The sequence below is a fragment of the Liolophura sinensis genome, chromosome 6, assembly GCF_032854445.1.
Source record: "Liolophura sinensis isolate JHLJ2023 chromosome 6, CUHK_Ljap_v2, whole genome shotgun sequence".
Classification (NCBI taxonomy): domain Eukaryota; kingdom Metazoa; phylum Mollusca; class Polyplacophora; order Chitonida; family Chitonidae; genus Liolophura; species Liolophura sinensis.
In genome coordinates this window covers 65,163,701-65,182,390 of record NC_088300.1, presented here as the reverse complement: position 1 = coordinate 65,182,390, position 18,690 = coordinate 65,163,701, and the positions used below count along the sequence as shown (strand labels likewise).

The 18,690-nt window shown below is 37.6% G+C and overlaps 1 protein-coding gene across 10 annotated transcripts in view; it reads left to right on the top strand.

Annotated features, from left to right (window-relative positions):
* LOC135468379 (kinesin light chain-like) overlaps positions 1-18,690 on the top strand; it is a 38,626-nt gene that overhangs the window by 10,209 nt on the left and 9,727 nt on the right. For 6 of the 10 annotated variants that reach the window (XM_064746609.1, XM_064746603.1, XM_064746604.1 and 3 more), the window contains 11 exons: positions 5,773-6,016; positions 8,357-8,587; positions 9,026-9,116; positions 9,646-9,874; positions 13,300-13,387; positions 15,056-15,157; positions 15,520-15,603; positions 15,941-16,030; positions 17,431-17,530; positions 17,838-17,887; positions 18,247-18,317. In XM_064746609.1, the coding sequence (XP_064602679.1) occupies positions 5,798-6,016; positions 8,357-8,587; positions 9,026-9,116; positions 9,646-9,874; positions 13,300-13,387; positions 15,056-15,157; positions 15,520-15,603; positions 15,941-16,030; positions 17,431-17,530; positions 17,838-17,887; positions 18,247-18,317 (1,355 nt within the window). In that variant the 5' untranslated portion in view covers positions 5,773-5,797. Of the gene's footprint in view, positions 1-5,772; positions 6,017-8,356; positions 8,588-9,025; positions 9,117-9,645; positions 9,875-11,881; positions 11,970-13,299; positions 13,388-15,055; positions 15,158-15,519; positions 15,604-15,940; positions 16,031-16,490; positions 16,581-17,430; positions 17,531-17,837; positions 17,888-18,246; positions 18,318-18,690 lie in introns of all 10 variants that reach the window. The other 4 variants (XM_064746608.1, XM_064746602.1, XM_064746606.1 and 1 more) reach the window with 2 other exon arrangements.

Below are 18,690 nucleotides of genomic sequence, written 5' to 3'. Positions count from 1 at the left end.
TACTGTACAGCTGTGTTTATAATTGCACCTATTTATATTCACGTCATATAGGGATGGTGAACCTCTATATATAACAGTGTTTCACTGGGATGTATTTATGTCAATTGTTTAGATCCTCTCCAAAAAAACTTACCTGTCATTAAAACTGAGAGATGAATGTTGTAAAGAATATGTATGTGCATGTTGATATGGTATAGAACATACATACTTCTGGTATTACCTTCCAGTGCTGTGGCTAGATCGTCTATCACCCAGGTAGAGAGATAAACCGATAGCTGTGGTGTAGGTGTGGATATATCTATATGCTGTTTCCTCATGCATATAAAACAGATGCAGTAATGGGAATTTCTGTGCTTATACATGTATATGTATGTATAATGTATTAGGTCTGCATGAAGCTGGTGTTCGATGATGTAATGAATGGATTTGTTATTTCCTGTATGTATTTGTAGATCAATATGTTTTATACGCAGACCAAATGTTATCCAGTTTTCTCTTGCCATTTACCATTGTATGGCTTCCTAGTTTTATCATTTTAAATGTTTTCCTTCGTAACATCCTATTGCACATAAGGCTCATGCTGTATGAGGAGCTTTCCTTGTCTAACACATAAACCTATGAGTATATACAGCATATGCATGTACTTAAAGGCCTGTGTGATAGGCAAAGAAAGCTGTAATATATATAGTAACACAGAAATAACTTCAAAAAAAAAAGACCAACATTTGCAGTATACAGTTGAAGTTGACACTGTGTAAATTTTGTGATTTGTGTCATTCAGTTTAAAAATAAATAAATAAATTCATAATTTAGTTAATATGAGCAGCATATGTGATTGGCTTGGAGATATATTTGTTCGTGTCTGAGGGCACATGGACTGAGGGCAGCCTTCATTTTATGTGGTATTCTGGATGGTGACATTAAGTGGTTATCCTGTAGATGCCTTTGCCTGAGGCCAGCCATTGTGGGTTAGAGAACAGCTGATAGTTCATCACAATCACATTACATTCAGTTCTGTTTGCACCTTTTGGTGTAGGAGTCAGCAGCTTTTATTTACAGTTACTGGAGTGGATATCTTCATTTCCACATTTAACAACTTTGTCTTTTTTTTTTTTTTTAAGGCCGGATGTTGACCAAGTTACATGTACATGTACATGTATATGTCATGGCTTTCAAGAATTTATGCTCTTCGGCTACAAAAAAACATACTGTTCGACAATCAAATCAGTGACCATTTTAACGAAACAAATCCATTTTCTTATAATTTCATGTTGGAAATGAAGTTGTTTAGGTTATGATGCCAAAAAGAATGTTAGAAAAGGTGTGTGTGCCCAGGTTTGTTAAAGTGGGCCATATGTTGCTCAAGCTCTTGTTTATCTTCTTCATGTGTTCATACTTATTGTTGTGTAGTGTTACTTTACTATAATATGAATTCAGATGTAAAACAGTCCTTCTATTAAATCTATGTGTATAATGTTTGACACCAAATAATCTGTATCCATGACTTATTTCATTCATAGGTGTCCTGATTTGTGGTAGTTAAAATTTCTAGTTAATGAGACGTCAGTATCTAGCGTTAATTGAGTTCCCAGATGTTTCAGGTAAATGCTATGGGTAGATGGCTGATTGCTGGCTTAATCCAGGGATAGAACTTTAGGCTGGAGACATTTGGGCAGAGAGCTCTGCAGAGATTAACTCTAGATGCTACTTAAAATGATGGGCTGCAGTGTTGAGGCTTGTGTCATCGGGTACTTCAGTCGTTAAAACTTCCTTGGTTGGTTCTCTGCTGTCTGTGTTTATGAGACAGGATGCTTTCTTCTGGGACTTTGCTGTCATAAATTTGCCTGGTAAATAATGATTTCGCTCCACGTGCTTTGTTGTTTATCATAACAGCCCTTTTACATAATATACTGGGAATATTAAACCTGATATATTCCATATTCTTGAAGATACTGTTTTGGTTGTTTCATTTTGATCTTAAGGCTATAAAACATCTTCTACATCATCAAAGTGTAGTACGAAGGATACAAGGCCACTTTAAGACTTGGCAGCACAATATTGAATAGCTGCCGTAATGGTGAAATATTTGAAATGCATATGTTTTGAACTTAGTCAGTATAGTGCAGGAGGCCACAAGACAGACAACCAGTGTTCAAGTAAATGTTTATGTTACTGGTGAGTGCCAGGCAGGCTGAATCAGTTAGAGGGGCATGGAATGATTTTGTTCCATGGGTCATGAATGAACCTAGGGAGTAGGATAAAAAAAACCCAAAGAGGATGCTACTGAAATTCAACACCGAGGCTCCCTAGGGTGGGGTCAGATAAAATCATCGGGTATTGACATATGGTTACAATAGCTGCAGCACGTACAGCTGTGAGGTTGAGTGCAGTCATTGTAGGTATTTTCCTTTGTATTGACATAGTTGTGATATTAGTCACCCAGCTGCTGAATGCATGTATATGCGCTGGATAGTAACTTTGAATACATTTCATATCTGGTGTATTAAGCCAAGCAGAACTTGTACACAGTATAAGAATAGCACATCTTGTTGCTCAATGAATGACCATCACCAGTCTGTGATTGTTGAGGGACCATGAAGAATGCTTACCCTTCCTTGTGATGCAATTAATTTATGTCCAGGTATACAAAAAAAACTGTTTCTGACATTCTGAATTGATCCATCTCTGTCCTGACTTCTTGCTAGTCTAATCACATTTAAACAGTGGTGAAAGAAATAGGTTGTAATATGAATTCTGCCCTAGATAAACGTGTGATACCCTTTTCGGTTAACCTAATTTAGAAATTAAATTTCACTTTTACATTTTTTTTGTAGCTGAACCGTTGGCATCAAACACAAATATTCTAATAAATTGTGTCTTGTGTACATTGAATTAAAATAGGGGATTGATCCAACATGTATGTCTGCTGCAATGTTATAGAGGTCAGCAGACAACTGTGTTATAGAGACAGACACCCAGACTCTGCCAGCCATATATCGATGTGTAAACATGAATTATTTTCCATGGCAACCTGTCTGAGATGCTGCTCTGGGTCAGCTGAAGCCTGCAGTAATTACCTGTCAGTTATGGCCATGTACAGGCAAGAACAGTACATCTCCATTCATTGCCTAGCTGTACATTATACATCTTCATTCCCATTAATGTCATGATGATGGTGGTAATTTTTTTTGGCACTCCTCTCAGGTATTAAGAACATTGGATATGCAGGGAAAACTTAACCTGGATGAAAGAAGGTGTGAACATGTTCATTAACAGGGTTGAGAAACCAATGATCTTGAAAGAAACTTCTCAAAATAATAAGGGTGACAAATTCACATACAGATATCATGGTTGAAGGCTCTTTGTTAGACTCTTTAAGGCTTGTGTAGTGTCCAGATCAGATGGGAATTTTGGGTTTACCAGATTCACTCAACAAGAAAATCAGGACACTCGAAGTAAGATTAAGGCGACTCATATACATGTTCACGTACACTGGGAGATATTTGTAAGCGGCGTTGCCTGCTTTGTTAGAATTGTGACACTTTGAAGTGCTAGGACAGGCGAGTTGGACCCCAACCCAGCCTTTATACAAGGTTAAATCATCTGTACACACTCTTGTAGATGATCTTTGTTGATCTGACATCCCTACTGCTCCTATGAGTATTTGTATAGAACCAAGCCCTATTGTCTGTCTGTCATTGTGTCAACAACTACCTCTTACAGGGTACATTTACATTTACAAGGATCTTAATATCCATGTGAAGCAAGACCCATGCTCTCAGCAGCCATCAGATACATGTGTACACCATTGGGTGTATGTGACATATAACACCTTGTGTTACAGCAAGTAGTCCCCTTCATTAGTATTCACCCTCTCATAATCATTATTTTACTTTTTTGATAGCAAAAATTCGGTTACTGATCAGTTATTAATACATTCCTTCAACATAATTTCACTGTGCACACTTCATTACCTTCATGCCTTCATCAGTTTTTCTCTAGTATATCTGCTCAGATTGGGGCGGAGTATTATACAGTACTTTTATATGTAGCTACAGGGATGTTTCAGCTCAATCCTATTCATCTGATGGTACATGTATCGTGGTGACTTGCAAGCTGGTTTTATAATCCCACTGAATGCCTGTTGAAGTGTTTATTAAGGCAATATTTGAATAAGATCAAATTTCCGGATTTCAAGTAGGCCTGTTCCTTTTCATGCATTGTAGTCCTTTTAGCCAGTTACAAAATAGAGGAAATTGTGATGTAATTATGATAATAGAAGCGCTTTCATATCAAATATGGACTCTTTTAGTCTAGAGTTGCAGATACCTGCATTCAGTTGTAGAAGTATGTGTATGTATGTGTGTGAATCAGAGGCAGTTAGAGAAAAATAAGTTTTCATGTTGACAAGGTTTATCAACTTTCGTTCAAAAAAAGTTTATTGTTTTGTTTGATATATTTGAAGTCCAGGTATTTAGGTTGATTTGTGATTCAGACCTGTACATGTATAGATCTATCCTAAAGCAGAAAACACTGTAAATTATCGCAGGTTAAGTGGCTGTGCAGATGTCATTGTTGGCAGGTTGGCCTGTTTTCTCTTTCTAATACGTGAAAATTTAGACTGTAACTACTTCTCCAGTAGCAGATAAAGACTACCTGAAGGAAGACAGCCAACCTAAGGACTGGTTTAATCCCCAAATGCTGCTTTAGATCCACTGTAATTAACCCTCATTTACGTATACCTGCCTGTTGTTGGGGTGGTAAGATTATACTCACGTATTGGTGAGTTCATCCAGATAGCAATCAGTGTAACATAACAGCTCATGTGTGAAGTATTTGTGGCTAATGCCTGGATGGAAGATGTGTGTGGTGTAACAGGTCTTGTCTGTAATCACATAGTCATGTACTTACATTCAGGTCAAGCTGCACTCCTGCTGCACCCTTTACCCACACTGCTTAAGCCTTTGTAACCCCCCCCCCCCCCCCCCGAACTACATGAAAAAAAAAACGTGTATACATGACATTTGGTAGGAAGTGATGTACAACTCAGTCAGAAGGACAAGACCATGTTTACTTTTACTTTCTTTTTCTTACTTAGTAGATAACATGATATCTAACATTGGTGACACAAGCACTTCTAAGCAGCTAGGTAACTTAAGAACTATAACTGGTGTCTTACATCGAACACTGAAATGATTTTGATATGCATTTAGACTAGTATTTAGGCTGCTGTGAATTACATGTATATGTTTGAGATGAAACCTAGAATTTTTTGAGCTCGACTGTCGTTAAGATAAACGACAGCTAATTTGATACACAATTTAAAGGTGTGCACATATGAACAGTAGGCTGGCATCAAACAAAAATCTAGTAAGTAAATTAACAAAATGCAGTGCCAGGCTAACAGTATAGCTCTTGCTAGTAGCTCATGGTTAATTAAGATAGAACTATGTAGGGTTTTGAATGTACAGATCTAATGAGTAGGCTGATTTTTACCTCCCCTCCATTTTTATTAAGTCACAGTGTTAGGATGCTCATTGCAATCAGATCATGACTGACTGGAGTGGTATCGAATTGAAATGTATGGTCAAACACAGAATAACGTACTCTTTGTTGTATCATTTGTTCTGTGTTTGTAGTATTTGATAACATTATTCAGCCTTGTTTCTTGCCATTCAAAGCACATGTCATATTAATATTGCTACATACAGGTATGTTTGCATGTATGCTTACTCTTCTCTCTTAATGAAATGTTTTGTCTTTTGTCCACAGGAAAAAAATTGAGGAAATCGGCAAAATGACGGCCCTTACTCAAGAGGAAATAACATCTAACACAAAAACAGTCATTCAAGGTCTGGACACTCTGAAAAATGAACATCATCAGATTCTCAACAGTCTTTTATCCTCCATGAAAACAATCAAAAAGGAAAATGGGGACACAAACCTGGTTGAGGAAAAGACACAGATCCTGAAGAAGTCATTAGAAATGATTGACTTAGGCTTGGGAGAGGCCCAGGTGAGTTGTTTATGGAGTGTGTAATTCAGTCAACCAGAAAATTAACTGCGTTTATATTTTGTAACAATATAAGTATTCATACAGCAACGTTTTAATGAAGGGTGGTTGATAGCAAAATTTACCCTTAAATGGATATGTTTGAAGGCAGGATTAAAGTCACAGATTGAACAGATGAGATATAAATCTAATACAACATATACCACCAATCAAGGAAAAGACGGTAATGAGTTTGATAAGTGCTAATGTCAGCTAGTGTCAAACGCAGAATCGGACTGAATGTCTAAACATAGGGTTAGCCAGCCACTCATACACCAGTGTAAGTGCAGGGATGAAATAGAAGAGTGGTGCTATTTTGACTTCGTGTTTTTACCACATTTAATGTGGAAGAGATAACAAATATTGATATATGGACACCATACTCAAACAAAATAGCCTAGTCTTTGACATCGCTCGCTGACCCACTGATGTATTATTTCGCAGACAGCTATTTCCATATGGTTTGACCAACCGCGATAGCTTAGTTGGTAGAGTGTCCACTTTGGGAGTGGTAGATCCAGGATCAATCTTGGGTTGGGTCACACCTAAGTTCATAAAAGAGGAAGGTGTGGCTTCCTCATTTGGCGTTCAGCATTAAGGGCATATTTCAACGACCTGTTGACCGGTATCAGTGTAATGGCTCGGGTGGCGCGGCTTACTTGCTGTTGGTAAGTCGTCTCAGTGAAGCAGCACTAGATAAAAGGGAGTGGAAATCCGTCCTGCAACAAGGAGGCACGTTGCATGCAGGGTCTTCTTTGTCGTCATATGACAGAAAAATTGTTAAGTACGAGTGCGACATTAAACTCCAAGCATTCATTCACTCACCCCATGTGTTTTGTGTTCTTGTCTGACTGGCCCTGCTGTCATGAATGCAGAGTTTGTTAGGCATGCTTGATCTCAGCTATATTGATTGGTGTTCAAGCATTCTGGCTGAGTCTGTATCCTGATGGAATTCACTGGAACGTCAGCTAATCGTGCTGTGGAAACCTGCCAGCAAAAGCTGATCAGTTACTGATCAGTTATTGCCTGCTTTCTACTTCATCAGTGTATCAAGAAAGTTTGAAATAAAAAAAGCAGCCGATCTATGTCTGACAAGCATTGCATTTTGACCATTGTCAATTTACTGTCCATAATTACTCATCTGAAGTATCAAGTATAAGTGAAATGTTGATGAGTATGGCATGAAACATCAGTCGAATAAATGAATTTGAGTTTAAGCCTGGGAGATTTCATTTTATGGCTGACATTGAATACAGAATACCAATGTCTGAATTGAATTTGCCAGTGGATGAGAGAAAGGGTCGTCAGAAGCTGCAGCTCCATCATGCCTCACTGTTTCAATCAATCTGCTTACTTTCGTTGACTCTTCAAAATGTTTGTGGCACAATTGTATACCCTGTCGAGAATTACACAATTAAACTAACACACTGCCATTACCATGGCATTCATTGGTTAAATCCTGTCAAGTCCTGGTTAGAAATGCCTCAATCGACCAATGATTGGCAGTGTAATAAACATCACCTGTTTTCCAGGATGGTTAATCAATAAATTGCTATAGCTGTGGATAGCATTAGTGTGATGCTACGGGCAATGCACCCCAGGGATTGGTCTTTTGATAGCAGGCTGGGCAAAGGTTTCAGTTTATTAACCAATAATTATTTTGGGCTTTTCTCGTCCCCAGATACTAGTTAGATTGACCCTTGGTAATGGGAGTCTGAAAGACTGTGTGTCTGACACCCTGGAAACATGCAAATAAAGAAAAGGGTGGTGATAAAATCCGCTGTCACCAGACTGTTTAGTGGTGTGCAGTGACAGGACAACAGCACACTAAATGTACACTTATGTGCAGGTTCTCTAGTGCTCTGTTACCTGCTAATTGTTTTAGTCAACATGAGATTATTCAGGAATATGTTTTACAGACTGCATAATCAATCTATTAAGGTTCATGAAAATTTGACTGTTCTCAAAGACTGGTTACATGGAGTTTATATGGTTTTGTAAGTTGAATGCAGAGCAGTGAGGGAGAATCCACCAAGAACTAGAATGTTGATTATGCTTTTTCAGATTTTGAGCCTTTGGATTCTGCCTTTTTCCTTCTCGCATATAAACTTATATTAGGTCATACATATAGTTGATACTGGACAAAAATTTTGGATTACATTAAACACCAATACAAAAATGAATACACAGAACCTTGGAAAAAATAAAACTGTATAAAGCAGAAATTCTAGTAATGCTTCTTTCTCAGACAGAGGAATGGCTAAGGCATTTTGACCGGGTATAAACTGTGTTATTGTCTGGCAGGTCATGATGGCTCTGGCCAATCACCTGCAGCTTGTGGAAGCGGAGAAACAGAAGCTGCGTGCCCAGGTGCGGCGTCTGTGTCAAGAGAATGGCTGGTTACGAGATGAGCTCGCCAACACACAACAGAAGCTGCAGATGAGCGAACAACGGGTGGCCACACTCGAGGAGGAGAAAAAACACCTAGAATTTATGAATGAAATGAAAAAATATGATGCCAGCGATTCTACAGTGGTATGTGCACATGAACATAAAAAGTTGGAAATTCTGTGACAAATGTTTGTGGAAGATTCAAATATTTACCAGTATTGTTTTGTGAAACAGTGCCATTTTGTTCCCAGTTCATTTGTATAGTAACACAGTTACTAGCTGCTGGTATTTAATGTTTAATGGTGCTACATCCAGTTACCTGTCAAATTTACATGTAAATTATGTTGAATTTAACTCTAGATTAACTCAGATTGTGTAGTCTTAAAATTTTGGTGGATAATCGCCCATACATGTACTTGGTGAGCAGTGGCAAAATCAGCATGCCCAGGCTCTTCCCATGAAAATTAAGTACGAGGTGGATTTGTGTTCTACCTGTCTAACATGCACTCTAAGTAACTGGTGGTCGAACGTAACTTTAGAGATACATGTAAGGTTTCATACAGAATTAATTTGACATTGCAGGAACCTGGAGAGAAGGACAATGATCAGTCCACCTCTCAAACATTAGACCTGGGGTTTCCTGATGATGACGATGATCCCAACACACCAGAAGGTAGGCCTACCCGAATACAAAAGAAGCAATCTCGAATTACATTGATAATTCTACCGTGCACAAACATTGCATACAGGGGTGATTTGTGATTTTTTGTACTCTTGTATATTGGAACGCATCTAAATTTGCTTGTAAAAAATTTAAAAAAAAAAAACACATTTTATTTGTCTTTTAAACAGAGGAGTGATGCGAGAAATTCCATATTACCAGGGATTGCATTGGGCAAATCAGACATGAAATGATTGCACTACTCATCTAGCTCAAAACAGTGTTTGTGTAAGTTCGTGGCTTACATAAAAAGTTGTTTTTTTCTGGATTATCATGGTTTTGACCTTCATTCGTTCTTTTTATGTTTCCTTCTCTCATTTATTTTAACACACATTTGCACATTTTCTGTATGAATGTAAAAATCAGATGTTCCTAAGTAGGCTGTAGGGGGTTCACAAAGGAGTAGCATTTTGTCTTCAGGATATTGTGATATTCTACTGCTGACCAGTAAGACTGTTGGATGAACATTGTTGTGTTACAGTCCTGTCCCCAACCCAGCCCAGTGCCATGGCCCAAGCTGCCAGTGGTGGGTACGAAATTCCAGCTCGTCTTCGTACTTTACACAATCTGGTGATCCAGTATGCTTCCCAAGGTCGCTACGAGGTGGCCGTTCCGTTATGTAAGCAGGCATTGGAAGACCTGGAGAAAACAAGTGGACATGATCATCCAGATGTGGCCACTATGTTAAATATCCTTGCATTAGTGTACAGGTAAGATAGTGTTGTTGTTGTTTTTTTTAATGTAAGAAGCGAGAAATATTAGTGAATTTTTTTTCATATGTGCCAACAGAATGGTATTTTGATCTGTGTTTAATTTTTATGTTCTCCATTCTGCTTAGGCATTACTCTTCTGCAGCGGATTAATCTTTGACGAATGAAGTTGAGTGTTCAAATCCAGCTCATGCTGGTGGTTTGACTAAGGCATTAATTCAGGAGTTTTGTCAGGTATCTTGCGAAGACCATAGGTTTAGTCCAGGCTCTTAGGTTTCCTTCACCCATAAGTATGACCTCCTGTGTATGAAATGAATTCATTTTTGTTCTCAGTCTGGTCTGATATATTTAGCCTTTTAACTTGAAACCATCAAACCGGCCCGGATAGCACAGTTGGTAGAGCGTCCGCTTCGGGACCAGTAGATCCAGGATCAATCCTTGGTCGAGTCACACCTAAGACTTTAAAAGAGGAAGTTGTAACTTCCTCGCTTGGCGTTCAGCATGAAGGGGATAGTGCAACGACTGACCCGGGGCGGTTGACCCGTATCAGTATAATGGCTCGGGCGGGGCGGCTTACTTGCCTTCGGTAAGTCGTCTCAGTGATGCAGCACTAAATAAAAGAGCGGTGGAAATCCGTCCTGCAACAAGGAGGCACATTACACGTGCATGCACCCTAATGATTCCTTCGTCGTCATATGACTGAAAAATTGTTGAGTACGACGTTAAACCCCAAGCACTCACTCACTCACTCACTGAAACCATCAAATACCAGTAGTTCATTTAGTCACTGATTATGTGGATAAGATACTGTGAATACCTGTGTATGTATTTTGGTGCAAGACCATCATGTCAAACATAAATTGCGTTTCACACAAATAGTAAAATAAAAATGTGTTACCGTTGTACCGGAAAGTTATATTTAATAGCTTCAAGATGTATCTTTGTTTATGTCACATGTGTATACGTTATGGTAGCCCTGAGCTCTGCCAGTTGAATGTTGCTACAGCTTTTTTTGCACATAATGTGTCTGTTTTGTTACACATTTGGTTGTAATGGTTTGGTGTACTAGCAAGTAGAATGTAGTTTCAGTTGTGTAAGAGGCTGATTCATTGGTATATTTGCGTGGCATATTACTCATTTCAATTAAGCATATCTGATTTAATACAAGGCAAACCTAATATCTTATGTTTTTCATATATACATTCAGGATTTTTGCTCACACTTTAAACTCATGAAGGGAGGAAGTGGGTGGAAATCTCTTCCAACTGTTCAATTTCCATTGACATGATAAAACTCTGTAAGAGTACAGATTCACTTGGATGTACAAGTCATATGGTTTTGTTATACAGTAAAATTTTAAACACTTTCTTATAAGTTATTTGTCCCAGTTTATTTACACGCACAGATTGAAATGTAAGAGTACTCTGTTCACATAGTATCCCGATATATCGCATTTGTACATTTATGTAGCATGTGCTGTCATTGATTTGTGCTGCTCATTCATTGGTAGCTTTAGTCATGTGTTTGTATATATTCACTGAACTGTGTTGGTGTCATCTGAACTGTTTACGTTTGCTGCATAGGCTTTCAGTATATTTATGTTTATGGTTAATTGCCATGCATCTTACATGTAGTCTGGGTCAATCAAAGCATGCCCATTTACATTAGCGACCTATGGTTTTGGAATGGAAGTGACTGACACTTTTTACAGGAAATATGCCTTATCTTTTCATACTTCAAGAAAGAAAAGTTGTCTTAGATTTCTGCATTTCAAAATCATTGCAGTTTTATTTATTAAAGGAGAAAGAAAAGGTTTGAAATTGACCCAGGTTACTCGTGTGTTTGTTCTGTTGTAGCATAGCATTTTATTTGATCACTATGTTTTTGTTTTGGTGTTTTTGATGTTGATTTGGTTTTCTGTTCTTTTCTTTTTTTTTTCTCTCTTCTGCTTTGTGCTGTGTTGCATGTGCTGTATCTGCATGCGCTGCTGCACCTTCACACTGACAGAGATCAGGGGAAGTACAGAGAGGCAGGCAACCTTCTGCATGACGCACTGTCCATAAGACAGAAAACACTGGGCCCAGACAACCCAGCAGTGAGTGTCACTAGTGACTCATTAGTGCATCTGCACCTGTGAGACATGGGCAGTGTGGCAGGGGCCAGTTTGGTGAACTTGCTAGTGTTGTACATCATGCCTAACTGGCCTGTGATAGGGCATCAACATTGGTAGTGTTAATAGTACTTTTGTAAACACACCTTCTTCACATCATGTCTGACTGATAGTGCATCAATACTTGTAGTCTTCATTTACATCACACATGATTGATTTATTTATTTATTTCATTGGTGTTTTTCGCTGTACTCAAGAATATTTAACTTATACGACGGCAGCTGGCATTATGGTGAGAGGAAGCCGAGAACATCCTGGGGGAAACTCACGACCATCTGCAGATTGCTGACAGACCCAAGCATGATTGACCCGTGATGTGATGATATTTTTGTAGGCATACCTTCACATCATACATGACTGACAGCAAAATTTTTAGTGGATCCAAATTTTCTCTTCCAACAAGTCTTACCTGAGTAACTTGTAATATTACTGGTTATTAAGATTTCCAGTGTTAACAGTAGTTTTGTAGACATACATGTACCTTCGTCCAATCATACCTAACTAGCATGTGATAGTGCATTAAGATTTCCAGTATTAACAGTGATCCTGTGAACATACCCTCTGCACGTGATATCATCGACACTTGAGTAGCGTGATAAGTATATCAATTTTGTGCTGCTGATAGCAGTACTTACAACTTACCATTCAATTTAGGAATCAATTTTAAACTTGTCCAATTTGTCTCAGACAAGACAGTTTTTTCTTTACATATAATAATAAATTTTGCAATGGATTAAGTTGTTGGTCAGTTCAAACAGAATAGTTAGTTTTCTAAATAAAGTTGGCTTTAAAGCTAGATATATGTAACACAGTACTACCACTGTGGAAGAAAACAACTTAAGACTATAGAACTGGGATACAGGCTGAAGTCAGGTTGATGTACATATTACAACAGGTCACCAGCTGTTGGTTCTAGTTACACTGCTCTGATTGTAGAAGTAGTACATCAGACTGCAGGGCAGGGATAGAGGTTCAACTGATCAGGCACCTTTGGAAAAAACAATTTTGTCCTTGAAATGCCTGATTGCCTGCTGCGTTAAATCTAGCTGCTCTAAATACCTTTCAAGGGTTTCATGATTTAAATGTGTAAAGAAAGAAAAACATGGAAGAGAACCTTGAACTCTTTTGTATCAGTATTACCAGTTTATAGCAGGCATAAATTCTGTCCCTGTGTTGTGGAGTCTGATGAATTGCTGTTTAATTACCTTGTTGTTAACTTGTATCTACGTAGATTTGTGCAATGCTTCATTTTCAGAGACCAAGGCAAATACAAGGAGGCAGCCAATCTACTGAATGATGCTTTAGGCATTAGGGAGAAAACATTGGGACTAGATCACCCGGCTGTGAGTGTGAACCCGCAATTAGAATGATTCTACACAGCAGTCGTATGCAAAATTGTTCTTGTCCAAGGGTTGTAGATTACACTTTGTGAACCACATTCAGAATGATTCTACACAGCAGTGATATCTTATATGTTCTCGTCCAAGGATTGCAGATTACACGTGTTCTCATCCAAGGGTTCTGGATTACACTTTGTGAACCCTCAGTCAGAACAATTCTACACAGCAGTGATATCCTATATGTGCTCGTCCAGAGGTTGCAGGTTACACTTTGTGAACCCGCAATCAGAATGATTCTACACAATTGTCATGTACTCATTCCTATCTAAGGGTAGCAGATTACACTATTGGTGCCCAATGGATGTACTTGAAGTAATTCCTGAAGTACATCAAACATACTAAATGTTTTAAGTACAAGACAATTTTATACCAATACATAAAACATATGCTTGAAGGGGAAAAATAGGTTTAAACAACATTTAGGGCTGCCAAAAGGTAGGAATTCAACTTAATGGTTATAATATGTAAAAAGATAAGTTTTTAGCAATCAGCCTGTGTGCTGTAAGCAATGCATTTGTTTTGGTTGGATTGATTAGGCCGTTATAGGAATCTTGTCTTTGGACCATTGCCAAGGTGTAACCAGAATAACTAGAAATTTAGATTCAATTTTTTGGGCTCATGGATGGAAGAGATTTAATCTTGTGTGTCTGTAACGTTAATAGCATCGCTTTTTCATCTGGTTAATTTGCGTGAGATTAAATGGCCTCTTCAGCAGCAGGACTATCTGTCCAAGGTGATCAGGGTGTATTAAATCACTGAATGCCCGTCAGTCTTCTGCTCAGAATAAATGAATACATGTGTTTGGTGAAATCATACAGTTAAGTGTCTGTTTGCTGCTCTTTTTTGTGTGACGGAATTAGTATGATGTATGTGCTTGTTCATGCAAGCAACATGTAAATTTAAATTTAGACGGGATGTATTGCAGAGCATACAAATTAATCATTAGTAGATTTTCCTGTGTTCCAAAAAATGTTCTTATCAAGAGGCAAAGTTCCATGCAGAACCTCAAGACATACTATACATTACCAATCTTGGCAGAATTCCTATGCATTACAAGTCTCTTACATTGTAACCTTCAAATTTTTGGGCACCCTAGCAGGCTAACGCTGTTAAAATGTCCTTATCACAACCCTTGGCCATTGCCTCGAATCCAGCTCAAGCTGGTTTAGATATGGCTTTACATCAAAAGATTTGTGAATGCATACACATGTATATGTAACAGGCAAGGTGTGATTTGTATTTTTGTGCGATATGATTGGTTTCCTGGTATGGCATTCAAAGTTTAATACATGCAATGTAGAATGCATTTGTTACATGCATTTGCCAGGTATACACTGTCCCAAAAGATGCCTATATCAAAGTTCATGCTATGTTATTGAACTGTTGATGAAATACTAATGAGCTGTACATTTTGAGCCTCAAAGTGGATGGTGGAGTGTTCATAAATACACAGGATATTGCCATTTTTTCTCACAATAATGCATACGTTGAACCTCTAAATAAAATACTAAATCTTGACGTTGAACAAGGAACTAATTTGTTTAAATTGTAAAATATTGTACCCATAGCCCCGATACACATGTGTAAGCTGATGTTAATTTTGATTCCTAGGTTGCTGCCACATTAAATAATCTGGCCGTCTTGTATGGTAAGAGAGGCAAGTACAAGGATGCTGAGCCGTTATGCAAGCGTGCGTTAGAAATTAGAGAAAAGGTAATTCTAATTCAGTATCCACAAGCCTGAACATAACTTCCTGTTGCTAGATATTTGATAGTCGATGCCATGTAGCGGAAACCTTTATTAAGCTATTATTAGTGCCAGGTGTACATATAGAAAGCTGGTTTTGCCCAGTTTGTGTATATGCAGTGGACAGCCAAATTGAAAATAAAGTAATACATGTCAGCTGTTTCTTTTTTATATGGAAAGCCATTATCCTTAAATTGAAAAAAAAAATATAAATAAATGAATGAAAGAGTATTGTTTCTTTTTATATACTTGTGTACATGTTTTTATGATTCGTTGTCAGTGTTTTGTTATTTGCAGTGTGATTGTTTTAATGTCTTTTCTGTTGGCAGGTTTTGGGAAAGGACCATCCTGATGTTGCTAAACAGTTGAACAACCTTGCCCTTCTGTGTCAGAACCAAGGCAAATATGAAGAGGTCTGTAAAATGCTTCAGCAAGTCATGTTCCTGTGTTTCCACTGTTCTCAAAAATATCTCATATTTTTTTTACATTTTTTGGAGAGTAACTTTCGTTTCTTGATTCTAAGACTCTCTTGTAAATAAAAAGCTGGTACATGTTTAATTTTGCACAATATTTTTGAGTCGAAATAGGCATAGAATCAATGAAATTTGTGTTCTTATTTTCTTATGTCAGTGCATAGTTAAATGTTACGTGTTTAATGTCCAAAATTGGTAAAAGGTAGTTATATATCATTACTTGGACTGATACTTACATGTTTGTCTCCCCTTTTTGTTATGCTCACTTGGCCTCCAGGTGGAGCAGTACTATCAGAGAGCATTGCAAATTTATGAGAGCAAGCTTGGTCCTGATGATCCCAATGTAGCTAAAACAAAAAATAATTTGGTAAGATTTGATGTGATTCATCTGCTCAGCAGTAGATGTTGTGGGTGCCTTGATTTTGTTTTAATGCAATTATCATTTCTGCACATGTATGCTGTTGTAATGTAGCATCAATGGACATGTAGCATCAATGGTCATGTGTTCACTTGATTGTACGTGGTCTTCTGTTCACTTGATCGAAATTCACTCAAAAACTAATGGTGGAAATGTGAAATTGCAAGCAAAAAGTGCAGCAGTGCAATGCATGACAAATCACAGTCGTGTAAAGTGAATCTTGTATTCAAACTGATCTATATAGCGAAACAATTTTTCAGGATTACTCTCCTTAAACATGAGTAAGCGTGCAATTTATTGGCAGATGTATGTCCAGCAATGCTAACATGTCCTCTGTCCTCTTGGTTGCTGCCTGTGTGGCGCATGGTGCATGTCTTAGATCTCTTCGGTGATGTGAATTCTCTTACAGGTTGAGAAGTACTACAAGCGGGCTTTAGAAATCTATTTAAAAAGGTTGGGTTCTGATGACCCCAATGTTGCTAAGACTAAGAACAATTTGGTAAGCTACTCTGTCCCACCCTGCACTGGAGCATTAGCTTATCCTCCATGTCAGAATGCATGAACTATTCCATTATATCATTAGATGTACTAGTAACCTGCAGAAGTGAAAGAAATCTACAAGAAACTCCACACGATTAATCCTATTTTCTGGTCAAAATTGATTGTATCTAAACATTTTGATTATAAGGATAGCTGCTGCGGTGTAGGGGGACTTGTTCGTCTGTTTATAGTAAATTAGTTTCCTGGGCGTTTGATGCTTACATTTAAATAAGAGTAACACTTTGACGTAACTTAAGATACTGTTTAGCACAAAAGTGTGTGTTCAGTTGTTGTCATGGTAACTTTCACATTATTTCTTTAGACTTTCATTTTGCACCTTGCATGAAGTACACCAGTTAGCTTGCCTTGCTACGTCCATGCCTTATGAATGCGTTACTTTATTTCCTTATTTTTAAATATAATATCACATTAAATACTTGTATTATGATATTGACACATTAATAATATATCTTATGGACAAAGTAAAAATAGTCTACTGTTGAAGATGGTCTTGTAAACTTCAGGTAGATGCAGTAATAATGATTGTTTATTCATAATTCTTGCATAAGATTGGAAAGTTCATAGCGATTTCATTTCTTTGCAATGATGTTTTTAAAAATACATGCAATTTAGCAAAAATCAGCATATAGATACTTGTAATTACAATCAATTTTTGTTTGTAAAATACTTGTCGAAAGATACAATATTCATGTAGTACATGTAGCATATAAGTCTAGATGAATTTACTTAAGTTTTGTATGAATGAAGGTGCTGAGCGTTGATTTGTATTGTTTGACATCATTCTTCAGGCCTCAGCTTATCTGAAGCAGGGCAAATACAAGCAGGCGGAAAACCTGTACAAAGAAGTGCTTACCAGAGCCCATGAGAAGGAATTTGGAAAAGTGGATGGTAAGTCAAAGTGGTGAACAATGTGTGATCCATGTTGTTACAGATCATACACATGCTGTTTGTGATGGTCCATCCCTTGAGGAGACATGGTTCCCTCGCCCAAGTTGGTTCCATCGCCCATGTACAAGTGCAGAATGGTTTGCTCTGGGGTGTGTATGTGGCTAGTAAAATTTTGATTCATTTATGTGAATATTAAACCATTTTTCTCACATATTTTTGAATGTTTATTTCTGTTTTTTAAAATAGTTGGAATGCATTGGATCGTAATGACAGTTTTAAAATACTCTTAATTCCATATTGTCCACAGGGGAGAACAAACCAATATGGATGCAGGCTGAAGAGAGGGAAGAAAATAAGGTTAGTGGTAATAACATTTGTTAATGAAAACAAGCATGTCTGAGATTCTTAATTATTTGACACAAATCGTGACCATTCTTGTGGGTCTAAAGGTGAGGCAAGGCAAGTTTGACACTCTTAGGATAGATTTCTCATTTTACGGTGATAGTACTACAGAAGGTTTTTGTCAGCTAGTCAAGATCAACATGTTATTTTCATGTCATGTCTATGTTTTTTTCGTAAAGCATAGTTAATGTTTAAACTGTACACTAGTACTGAAAAATACTACCATACTTGTGCCCAGAGGTAAAAGAAATACGATATTAATTTAAGTATATTTATAGTGATTTGTTTGTAAAAGGTGTCTTCAAATATTTCAGGGTAAATACGGTAAAGATGGAGCTCCCCAGCCAGAGTATGGTGGATGGCACAAGACAGCCAAAGTTGATAGGTGAGTACAACACTGCAACATAATGAAACTTTGTAGATTGAAATAGGATATATAGATCTAATTTACTGCCCCATGTAATATAAAATTTTAGACCAAATTCATGTGTGTGTAGAAACTTTTGGTGGAATTGTTTTCTTGAGCGTGAAACCTGTCAAAAGTGAAGTGTGTTGAAAAATAATTACTGAGTTTTGCCCCTTTATTTTTTTAAACTTATGATACTTAAGAACCTACGTGTGCCTTTAGCCCGGAAGCCTCTTGAAAATGGATCCAGAGAGGTGTATCTTGAGGTTCCAAAATCTTGTGAACATTTGTCAGCATTATATTTCCTAAAATACTAATTCAGATTCAGTTGAATTTCATACATAGACACAGT